The sequence below is a fragment of the Apodemus sylvaticus genome, chromosome 11 (assembly GCF_947179515.1).
Source record: "Apodemus sylvaticus chromosome 11, mApoSyl1.1, whole genome shotgun sequence".
Lineage (NCBI taxonomy): Eukaryota > Metazoa > Chordata > Mammalia > Rodentia > Muridae > Apodemus > Apodemus sylvaticus.
In genome coordinates this window covers 83,924,820-83,937,008 of record NC_067482.1, presented here as the reverse complement: position 1 = coordinate 83,937,008, position 12,189 = coordinate 83,924,820, and the positions used below count along the sequence as shown (strand labels likewise).

The following is a 12,189-nucleotide window of genomic DNA, read 5'->3' as shown; positions in this document are numbered from 1 at the left end:
GATAACTGGACATTTAGGTGGACTTACATGTTAATAGATCCATGCCTTTTCTCCAATCACATCCTCAGATGAATGCTATAAGTAACCATTGTAGACCTGAGGGCCGGTGCCACATGGATAGATCCAGGAAGCATGTGCTTGTTCTCATGTGATATACCCCCTTGTCTCTGGTCCCTCAGGTTCAGATCAAGGGAACCGTGGTATATAGCAACTATTGTGTTGGTGTAGAAGTTCGAGCTAGAGCACCTGTCAGCGTCATCTCTGAAGGCACACACATTCTCATCTCCAAGGCCACCTCAACCTCCATCATCCTCAGAGGGTCCCAGTCCTATGACCCTGACAACCCAGGGGCTGCTCTCAGGTGAGAATGTGGAACTGGGAGACTCTCTGGCCCCTACTTCTTCAAACCCTGGCTCAGGAATACTAGGAGAGTTAGTCTGGGAACTCTGCCAAAATAGGCCGACCGGCTATGTGTACCCACTTTCTTTAGCTGAACTGCTTTATTCATTATCCAAGTGTAAGCCAATATAGGAAAGGAGAGAAAAGTGTGAGTAGTTTTTTTTTTTTTTAAGGTGCTGCTTAAACTGTGATTTTGGAATGTGTGCTGTAAATGCTACCCTTTCATTAGGACTCCTTAGTCAGATGCCAACGTGTGGGAGAGGCCGAGAGCCTCCTGTCAGCGAGGCTCAGCTCTGCGGTCTCGGGCTCTGGCCCAGACAGCCCGGCCTGGCAGGCCTTTTCCAGCCTTCTACTGTGGTCCTCTACCTCCCAGCACGCATCCTCCACCCATGCAGCCCTCCCCGTGGCCCCAGACCCCTGACGGACACCAATCTGCTCTGTGCTGTCAGTCACCACCACCTTTGTACCCCTTTGCTGTGCCTCAAATCACCCAGCCACGAATTCTACCTCTTCCCACTGGCCTTCCCCACCTCTGTCAACGAAACAAGTATTTTGTTAACTAATAATCAGTTTTTATACAATATATTCTGATCACGGTTTCCCCTCCCTCATGCCTCCCCAATTCTTCTCCACCTCCCTGCTCACGCAATGCAACTCCATGCCTTCTCAGACTCTCTCTCTCTCTCTCTCTCTCTCTCTCTCTCTCTAGAAAACAAACAGGCAATTAAACCAGAATAAAGAAAGAAAGAAAGGAAGGAAGAAAGAAAAGAAAGGAAAGAAAGAAAGAAAGAAAGAAAGAAAGAAAGAAAGAAAGAAAGAAAGAAAGAAAGAAAGAAAGAAAGAAAGAAAGAAAGGAAGGAAGGAAGGAAGAAAGAAAGGAAGGAAGGAAAGAAAAAAAGAGGAGTGGAGGGGAAGGGAAGGAAGGGAAGGGAGAAAGGAAGAAAGGCAGGGACAAGAAACACACACACACAACAATACACACACACACACACAAATAAAATCCATAAAAAGACAAAATTAGTAATCCTACAAGCAAAAGCCCAGTTAGGTTTTTTTTTTTTTAAAATATCCAAACAAAGCAATATAAGACCAAAAAACAAAATCTCCCCATAATAGCATGCAGCTTATGTTGTGTGGCCTACCGACGGCCGCCATCAAGTATGGTTGCATACACAGTGAGAGTCCGTTGGACAAAATGCAATTTTCCTTTTTGGGTTTTTCTCAATTGCGCGTTTCTCAGTTGGAGAGAGATCCTGGTTAGGGCTGGTGGCTCATGTCCTCTCCCCCCTCTTAGTGCTGGGACCCCGAGGAAACAATTCTTCCAGTTCCTCAGACCAGAACTTTCCTCAGCGTCTTTGACATCTCTTTCTCTCACACTTCATGGTTCTCAGGAAATCTCATTAGGTCTCCCCTAGACACTTCCCCTGCATGGCGTGGGTGGAGCCACCAGGGCCTCCGCTCGTGTCCACCCTCAACCACAGCCAGTCGTCCAAGACAGGACGGAGTCTTTCTGGACAAAGCCAGGGCCCTTACTTCCCTGCTCTGACCAGGGAAGCCACACAGCACAGCGCTCCGCTCAGAGGGCTCCACTGTCCTTAGTCGTGTATTGTTCACTACACTCCTCCCTCACTCGTGGGCTGCAGTTCACGGTCCTGTGGTGCTGAGTCCGACTTCAGAACAGTGTGGCTCTCTCTGGATCTATCCCTGTGCCCGCCAAGTGGTCCGTTCATGAACCAGTAAAGAGGCTTTTTTGTCCTTGTGACTGTTCCTGTCTACCACGCCCAAATGTGGGATTTGATGCTTCGTTAGTGCAGTGGAGGTAAGAGGTACACTTTCCCTGATTCCATCTATGTGCATGCTGTAGACAGCTCTCAGCTATCAGTCCTTCACACACACAAGCACACACACACACATGTGCACACACACATACACCACACACATATACCACACACACCCACACACACACATACACCACACACACACCCCACACACACCCCCACATGCACACACACACACATACACCACACACACACACACATACACCACACACACATATACCACACACACACACACACACACACATACATCACACACATACACCACACACACACACACACACATACACCACACACATACACCACACACACACATACACCACACACACACACACATACATCACACACACACACACACACACACCACACACACACACACATACATCACACACACACACACCACACACACACACACATACATCACACATACACACACATACATCACACACACACACACACACACACGTGCGCGCGCACACACACATGTGCACACACATACACCACACACACACACAGCCTGACAGACTAAGTCTGTTTCTGTGTCATCTTCACACTGGCAACTACCAGGACCCATTACAGCACCTAAAAGTCAGAGTTCTGTGTCTGGGCAGTGAGGCATCTTCTGGGTGAACTACCGCACTGTGCACTGTGCACTGAGCTCTCCTGCGCCCTAGGGATGCTGCACCCAGCAGAGCTTACCAGGCGGCTGCAGTGCTGCCTCATGCAGCCTCATGAACAGAAGTTACTAGAATGCAGCTCCTGCAGGCTAGACAGGGGATTTAAGGTTCAGGTTTAAGTGACACTTATGGCAGCAGGTTACCCTGATGAGGGAGGCTAGCGCAGCTTGCGAGTGCATTTCTTTTTTTTTTTTTTTTTCTGTTGTTGTTTCTCTTTTATTTATTTATTTATTTATTTTTATTTACATTGCAAATGATTTCCCCTTTTCTGGGTCCCCACTCCCCGCAAGTCCCATAAGCCCTCTTCCGTCCCCCTATTCTTCCATCTACCCCTTCCCACTTCCCTGTTCTGGAATTCCCCTATACTCTTGCACTGAGTCTTTCCAGAACCAGGGCCCACTCCTCCATTCTTTTTGGACATCATTTAATTTGTGGATTATGTCCTGGGTATTCCAAGTTTCTAGGCTAATATCCACTTATCAGTGAGTACATACCATGATTGATCATTTGAGACTGGGTTATATCACTTAGTATGATGTTCTCCAGCTCCATCCATTTGTCTAAGAATTTCATGAATTCATTGTTTCTAATGGCTGAATAGTACTCCATTGTATAAATATACCACATTTTTTGTATCCATTCCTCCGTTGAAGGACATCTAGGTTCTTTCCAGCTTCTGGCTACTACAAATAGGGCTGCTATGAACATAGTGGAGCATGTGTCCTTATTGCATGCTCAAGAATCCTCTGGATATATGCCCAGTAGTGGTATAACAGGGTCCTCAGAAAGTGTCATGCCCAGTTTTCTGAGGAACTGCCAGACTGATTTCCAAAGTGGTTGCACCATCTTGCAATCCCACCAGCAGTGGAGGAGTGTTCCTCTTTCTCCACATCCTCGCCAACACCTGCTGTCTCCTGATTTTTTGACCTTAGCCATTCTGACTGGTGTAAGGTGAAATCTCAGGGTTGTTTTGATTTGCATTTCCCTAATGATTAATGATGTTGAACATTTCTTAACGTGTTTCTCAGCTCTCCGAAGTTCTTCATGTGAAAATTCTTTGTTTAGCTCCGTACCCCTCTTTTTAATGGGGTTATTTGGATCTCTGGGTTCTACTTTCTTGAGTTCTTTGTATATATTAGATATTAGCCCTCTGTCAGATTTAGGGTTGGTGAAGATTCTTTCCCAGTCTGTTGGTTGACGTTTTGTCCTTTTGACGGTGTCCTTTGCTTTACAGAAACTTTGTAGTTTTATGAAGTCCCATTTGTCAATTCTTGATCTTAGAGCATAAGCTATTGGTGTTCTATTCAGGAACTTTTCCCCTGTGCCCATGTCCTCCAGGGTCTTCCCCAGTTTTTTTTTCAATTAGTTTCAGTGTGTCAGGTTTTATGTGGAGGTCCTTGATCCATTTGGAGTTGAGCTTGGTACAAGGAGATAAGAATGGATCGATGCGCATTCTTCTGCACGCTGACCTCCAATTGAACCAGCACCATTTGTTGAAAAGACTAACTTTTTTCCACTGGATGCTTTCAGCCCCTTTGTCGAAGACCAAGTGACCATAGGTGTATTGGTTCATTTCTGGGTCTTCAACCAATTCCACTGATCCGCTTGCCTGATATTGTACCAATACCATACAGTGTTTATCACTATTGCTCTGTAGTAGAGTTTAAAGTCTGGGATATTGAATCCCCCTGAAGTTCTTTTACTGTTGAGAATAGTTTTAGCTATCCTGGGTTTTTTGTTATTCCAGATGAATTTGAGAATTGCTCTTTCTAGCTCTATGAAGAACTGGGTTGGGATTTTTATGGGAATAACATTGAATCTGTAGACTGCCTTTGGCAAGATGGCCATTTTAACTATATTAATCCTGCCAATCCACGAGCATGGAAGGTTTTTCCATTTTCTGAGATCTTCTTCGATTTCCTTCTTCAGAGATCTGAAGTTCTTGTCATATAGGTCTTTCCATACTGTTTCCTGCCTGCCACATGCCTATTTAAGTGTATCTCCTGCTCTGGATTAAGATCTGCTCAAAGCTGGGATGATGCTGCCCTCCCCGTCCACCCCGATGGTACAACTTATCTTGTGGCTTTATCTTGTGGCTTGAGCAATTATCATCTTACAGAAAGATGGCGAGATGGAAGGAGAATCATCTCGAGTCTCCCGCTGGCCCCACTTTTTACCAGGCCTGAGCGAAACAGAGCAGCTCCCCCAAGGCCTCTGCTAACGTGCTTTCTTCCATAAATTTGGGATAGTGTGGCGTTCCTGTCTTACCATGTGGAGCGGTCTCAGAGACAAGATGCAATGTTGGCAGAGTGATGGCGAGGGAACATTCTACGGATTGTGAGGCCATGTTACTTATGAGCAGGGGGGCCACCATACACAGGGAGGGGAAGGAGTGACAAAGAAACCCCAAGTCAGAAGGAAGCAGGATCCTATGTGGAGTACAGTGCTCTCTGTGCGTGAGTGGGAAGAAAATGCACCACTGGTATCAAAGAGCGAGAGGTATGTTCTCTTCTAAACCACATGTGCCTTTAACACTCAGTGATGGTTGCCACGCCCCTCCAATGGCTTCTCCAATAGGTATCACTGGACTTGCACCTCGGCCAGCTCACCACAGTGGCCCTGCTTTGACGACTCTACCCCATACCGAGTGGACACTCAAGCTCCTGCCATTTCCTTCCCAGCAAAATGGCTCAGTGAGTGCTGTGACCAGTTCCTTGTCACACTGACAGTCTCCAGCAGGGGGCAGAACTCATCGCAGGCCTTGATGTTCCTGACCACCCGGCCTGACCTGGCCTTCAGGTACCCTTGCCCTACCTAGTCAGAGCAGATGAGTACCCTGGCTAATGGTGGCAGCTAGAAAGGAATCTGCATTCATGGAGGTGTATGAACATGGTCATGAGTTAGACCGTGTGGGAACCACACCAGTAAGGAAGAAGAAGTGCTTGCCAGGGAGAGGCTAGCTGTGTCTCCCGGGCTGACAGTGACACAGCCGCTACCCTGAAGGATGTTGCCATGATAGCAATGGGTCCCTCTTGTCACAGCACCCATCCCCAAGATGGAAGATTGAGGCTGACGTCAGAAGGCAGCAAGGCCATCTGATTGCCAGACTTGGGAGACTTCTAGGGATTACAGGGCTGAAGGGATATGGTAATGTGGCACCGTGAGGGATTACAGAGGCAAAGAAGTGCTCTGAATCAAGCCCATCAGCTCCTCATCACCAAGGCTACCAGAGTACTCACATCATAGCTCCATGGACCACATGTAGGACTTGAGCTGAGCTGCTAGAGTGGGCAAGGATACAGAAGAGTCTGGATTCCCACTTCAAAGGGCTAGGCTATAATGAATGGCTGAGCAGGGGGTGAATTCCAGAAGAAGCAAGTTTGTGGATGGCACAATATTTTACACACTCCTGAGAATGACATAACTTAACATTCATTTCTGGGGTTTTTCCATTTAATATTTCAGACCCTGGTTGACTGCAAGTAACTGAAACTTTAGACAGCAGCTACTGCACCCATGTAAATGCAGAGGTATACACACACAGGGGATGGGCTGTGCGGTTCCTTTCGAGAAAGCTGCAGACCTGCCCTGCCGTGGTCCTTCTTGCCTCTTGCACACGGTGTTGCATGGTGAAGCCATGGCTTGGCATGTGGCTGATCGTGGAAGACACAGGGAATGCTGCACACCGCTTTAGGAAGTCTCCTCTGTACTTAGCCATTTAAGGGTCCTCATGTCCTATAGCAAAGGAATCCATGCAACAAAACTCAACCTAGTCTCTCTCAACACCTGATGGTGCCCTAAGGAACCCAGAGTTCATGAGATGCTCTCTGGGAAGCATCCCTGGGCTGGGAAAGAGCCTGGACACATTTCCAGGAAGTAGCTATGGTGACTCAGAAATGTGTGTATAAAATGTGGGGCTGGGCAAGGTAGGGTCCCTGTGAGCACTGTAGGACACGGAACAGCTCATGACCCAATAACCCTGCCCAGGTGACAGGTAAACTGAGCCAGATGGCTGAGGCACAGGCAGAAGGCTTGGGGAGGCCTGGTGACACTGGTGTGTTGCCATGGAAGCAAGCATGTGGGAAAGAGGTGAAGAGACAGCTCGGGCACTGACCACCAGGTGGGCAGCATGGCCAGAGCCAAGGCTGAGTGACAGAGAGACTGAAGCCCAGGACAAGTGGCATAGAGAATGTCTCATAGCCTCACTGAACTTGGTGAGCAGTGAATGTGCTCGTCTGAGGTGTTAGGTCAGATCATGCTTGGGTTCTGAGCATGCCAACACTGGGCAAGGTTCAAACACTGCCAGCCCAGATGAATGTAGCCTGAGGATGCTTGTCCTGTTTTCCTATAACATCAAAGTGATTGCCTGTTCCAGATTTGTCCACATCTCGTGGGTCAGCTTTAGAGACATCTCTGTGAACTGGAATGAAGAAGTATCTCTCCAAGCTGTGTGTGAAGACTGTGGAGATGTCCCAGACCTCACTTATTCCTGGGATCTCTTCCTAGTCAATGCAACCCAGAAGAGTACAATGGAAGGTAAGAGGAAGGCTACTCCATTTTGCTGATGAATAAGAAAATCTCATGGTTGTTCTGTGGTTACTGAACCATCATATCTGACCTGCCCATGGCTGGAATTTCTTCCCACTTCAACCTTCCAGGCACTAGGTGATAGACCAAAAGTGGCTTCTCACATATGTGCTGCAAGAGGACTCAGGGCAAACTGTTTAGAATCACAGGAAGCAATTGCAAAGGATCTGTGATAAAGCTCACTCTCCAGACTGCTGTGGTCCTTGGAACTTTGATATATGTGTTGTGTCTGTGATCTACTTCCCTGGCACACAGCTCCTAAAATCCTTATGATCTCCTATGTGATCATGGTGTTCTATGCTAACAAGCTGGCAGATGGATAGCAGCTGCTTGGCTATCCCAAACACTGGGATGTCTATGTAACACAGCTTCCAAAGCTTCCAGTAGAGCCCCAGAATGACAAGGATCACTGACAGAGGTTGAAGTTCTAGAAAGTGCTGGCAGCTCAGGCCTCTGCTCACACACCTCTCACTCTGTGAACCTCTTGACCTCTATACTCTGTCATTTATATTTGACCAGTGAATTTGTGACCCTGAACTACTATGAGAGTTGGTCTGAGAGGGGATGATTGGACCTCTGATTAGAATGATTATCAAAGAATCATAAAACCACATGGGCATCTGGAGGTGGGATAGATGGCACACTAAGCCCTCAGACTGTTATCTGATGCAGTGCCTAGTTAGACAGCAGGAGGACTGAATTAGAGGACACCAGCTGATGGTGGTACAGAATGGCTTAATGCTAGTGGGATGGAGGTCCCATACTTTGGGGCATCAAAGAAGCCAGCTGTATGGTGAGACGAGATCAGCTGAGTCCAAGCTGGGCTTGACTGCACAGTCCCTTCTGACCTGCCTCTCTGGGACAGGTGCCCAGTGGGACCTGGCTCTCTTTTCCAGTCCATAGTACCTCCAGATAAGGATGGAAAGCTCTTCTCAAAGATTCCACTTGCTTGGGTTAATGACAATGATCCAATTTGTTACTCTGCGTGGGAAGTTGAGGTTCACTGAGCACAGGAAAAGAGTTTACTCAGGTCCAAATGAAGATGACCACAGCTGGGAAACAGAACCTGCTGTTACTCAGCATAGGTGTTCTAGAATGACACCAGAGGGGTCGCTGGTGTTACAGACTCAGGCAGAGCTTACATATCAAACTGATTGCACCAGTCAGTAGGAAAAGCACAGGATGTGGAAGGAAGGGTGGAAGATCAGGAAGACAGAAAGGAGGAAAATCAGAAAGAAGGAAGGAGGGGGGAAAGGAAAGGAAAAAGGAAAGGGAAGGGGAGGGAAAGGGAAGGGGAAGGGAAAGGGAAGGGAAAGGGAAAGGAAAAGGGAAAGGAAAAGGGAAAGGAAAAGGGAAAGGAAAAGGGAAAGGAAAAGGGAAAGGAAAAGGGAAAGGAAAAGGGAAAGGGAAAGGGAAAGGGAAAGGGAAAGGGAAAGGGAAAGGGAAAAGGGAAGGGAAAAGGGAAAGGAAAAGGGAAGGAAAAGGAAAAGGAAGTCTTCACTGGGAAGTGTGTTATCTCCCATGTTGGAAAAACCAACTTCACTAATTCACTGTCAAGGGCACTACTAGGTTAATCAGAATGCCTGTGGTGTCTTCGGTCTCAGGCTTCATGTTTGCCTAGGCTGAGGAACATTGTGAACTCATTATTGTCTTCACCCTTTCTCCTACTACTCCACAGAGTAGCGGGATGCTGAGGAGTGAGGCTGAGTCCCACAAGTAATGGCCCAGAAGAGCTGGGTTTCTGTGCTGGGCAACCAGCTCTGCTCAGCCCCAACAGGTTGGCTGCCATGTTTTTTTTAGTCCATTCTAGGCATCTACAAACCTCTTAAAGCTTGGAGTACAGCTGCACCCTGACAGGGACATTCAGTGGGACTGTGCCCATCACAGGAGAGGGGTTCTGAATTCTGAATCAAAGCCCAAAGCATCAGTGAGGACCTATGGTAGTGACCCTGACAATGTTAACCTTCAACAAGGCTAGTGCCTGAGACGAATGTCTTGGAGAACTCTGAGTAGGGTTCCTATCATCATCCCCTCTACAGTACCTCACAAAACCCAGGCAAACAACTTCACTAATTCACTGTCAAGGACACTACAGAGGACAGAGGTCTTCCCTGGCCAAAAGCAAAAACTGCTTTTAACAGAGTCATTTCTACATCTATGCATTTTTTTCATTTGTCATTATTCCTTTATTCCTTTACCATAATTCCTAGGGATGCCTGTTAGAATTATTTACTGGATCCTCATTGTCAGGGAGAAATGATGATTAGGAGAAATTCTTTCCAGAACACAGAGACATCCAAACATGGGCTTCATAGGACCTGATAGAGTGACCCTGTAGTCTGATGGAAACTGGGGAGAGCAAGTTCCAGGGGAGGAGTTGTGAGGGCCTTTTCCCCCTTACACATGCTTGGGTCATGTACTGGCCTCCACACCACCAGGCCAGAACCGTGTGCCAGAGCCTTAATCTGAGAGCACCAGGCTTCCAATTCACATCAGGTTTGTATAAAGTAGCATGGTGGTACTTTTCCTGGGAAGATGTGAAAAAAGTGTTGGTTCACCCCAGAGAGGGCACTGATCTACAGCCAAGAGGAGTCTACTCCAGTCAGGAGCATTGTTGAGGACTTAGGGACAGGAGTGTGGGAGATGTAAACACAGGTATGTCACCCAAAGACCCACCACAGCGTGGGTAATGAGTCATGACAACTGCCTTTCTGGAACCCACCCTATGCACTCGCACCATTCCCCAGACCACCTGCAGATGGGGAGAAAGAGAAACATCTGTAGAGAAAATTCTGAGGCCCTCTCCCTGCTTCTGCCAGGGACCATTGACAGCCGAGTCCCCACTGTCTCTGCACCATTTTGCTTCTTGTGTTTCCATGACTATACAGGCTACTGCAGCAAGTTCCTTAGTCCCATGATGGCGATGATTACGCCAAGCTCACAGAAAATATCTTTACTCTCAAAGGAGACATGCTTATGTAAATTTTATCATTTATTTTTATTTGTGTGTGTGTGTGTGTGTGTGTGTGTGTTAGATGTGCCACAAAACATATATGGAGGTCAGCCGCCATTACAAAACCTCTGCATATCAGACTAAAGTCACAAAGTTTCTGCAGCAAGCACTTAACCAGCTGAACCATCTTGCACTGTCCCACAGCCTATATATACTTTTTAAAGACATATACTTTGGATTTTAAGTTCACAATTTTAACCCTGTCACTCCCATGATTAAGTCCCCTTCTGCAGTGCTGTGGGGCTGCTGGGTGCCTCAGCACTTAGGGCCAGTCTGAAGTCACCTGGGTCTGACCTGCCATCAAATCTGAGAGCATCACTGACACCACATTCGTTGGAGCCTTCACCCATGCCCCTGGGCTGGACATCTCTTGCCAACCTGGGAAGCATTTCTGCTGAGTCCACAGCCGGTGGGCACCACGTTCCTGCCGCAGGACCTGTGGCAGGCTCAGGAGAGCCTGTGGAGGAGTATGGCTCACTGAGCCCAGCACCAAGCTCCCCGGCTGAGGAAGCCCTGGTGATGAGCAACCCTGAGGGAAGCTGGCCCTCCCCCAGCTCTTCCACTGACTTTGATGGTGAGTGCCACCATCTCTACACACTGATCCTTGTATGTAGGCGCCAGGCTCACCAAGGAAGGAGTATGTAATGGGTCAGGTTTGCTGTTACTCCCACCTTTGCCCTGCGTCTAAGAGCACTGTGCTTGGGCTCAAAGCAGAGCCCAGCTTCAACCTCAGGGAGATAAAATAGTATTTAGATTTTGTTATCTTGAAACAGGTTCTAATGTAGCCCAGGCCTCAAATTCACTATGTAGCTAAGCCTGGTCTTGAATTCTTGATCTTCCTGCTCTCATTGTTTAAGTGCTGGCACAGCGTGTGCTACCATGTCCCCCCCAGCTCACAGATCATTCATTCTTAACCCAGATAGGAGTGACAGTGTTCCAGGGACAGAGTACCCTTAATAATCTGTTCCATGGTGGGAAATGTTACATGATACTTTATTAGTTATGCAACAAAGAAAATTGTATCAAATACATTGGCAGCATCCACCAATCGGTAGCTTACAGTCAAGTGGGGAAAGGAATATAGGTTTTGGATCAGCAACATTTTTAGCTGTGGATTGTAGCATATAGATCTCTGCTAAGAATACATTTTAAAGGTTTTACTAATAATCAAAAAGATGGTCACTCAGACATAGGGGTGACCAATGAACGACAATTTAAGGGAACTAAAAATAGTTTGGCTCCGATCAGCAAAATTCTAACTCTCCACAATCATGAAGTTCTAATCCTACAGCTTTACAAATCTTTCTTGGGAGCTGGGGTGGGGAGGGAGCAGGTTTTAGTCTACATCATTTAGTACTCACTACTTGTGTCTTCAAATGAAATATAATTTTTCCCTTTTGTATAGATTTTGAAGCCTACTATAGTGACATCCAAGAAGCCGTGCCATCCCTAGGAAGACAACCAGGTGACTACTTTGAGCATTGGTCCTATGAGCAGAGCCCTGCATCTAGGCTCACTGTATACCAGCCCTCCTGGATTCACCATGTTTGTTCCTTACATCCAGGACACCTATGAACCCCCCAGGGAACTCTCAGAGACTGTGAGCCCCTCTGCATGCCACAGCCTGGCTCAGCCCTCACTCCTCAATCCCTTACTGCTGAGTATCTTGAATTCAATG

General features: G+C 47.2%; 1 protein-coding gene across 1 annotated transcript in view; it reads left to right on the top strand.

Annotated features, from left to right (window-relative positions):
- Positions 1–12,189, top strand: part of Pkd1l1 (polycystin 1 like 1, transient receptor potential channel interacting) — a 136,510-nt gene that overhangs the window by 40,984 nt on the left and 83,337 nt on the right. Inside the window, exons 13-17 of the mRNA XM_052199716.1 lie at positions 180–361; positions 5,489–5,710; positions 7,287–7,447; positions 10,732–11,085; positions 11,917–11,976. Coding sequence (XP_052055676.1) covers positions 180–361; positions 5,489–5,710; positions 7,287–7,447; positions 10,732–11,085; positions 11,917–11,976 — 979 coding nt within the window. The remainder of the gene's footprint in view (positions 1–179; positions 362–5,488; positions 5,711–7,286; positions 7,448–10,731; positions 11,086–11,916; positions 11,977–12,189) is intronic.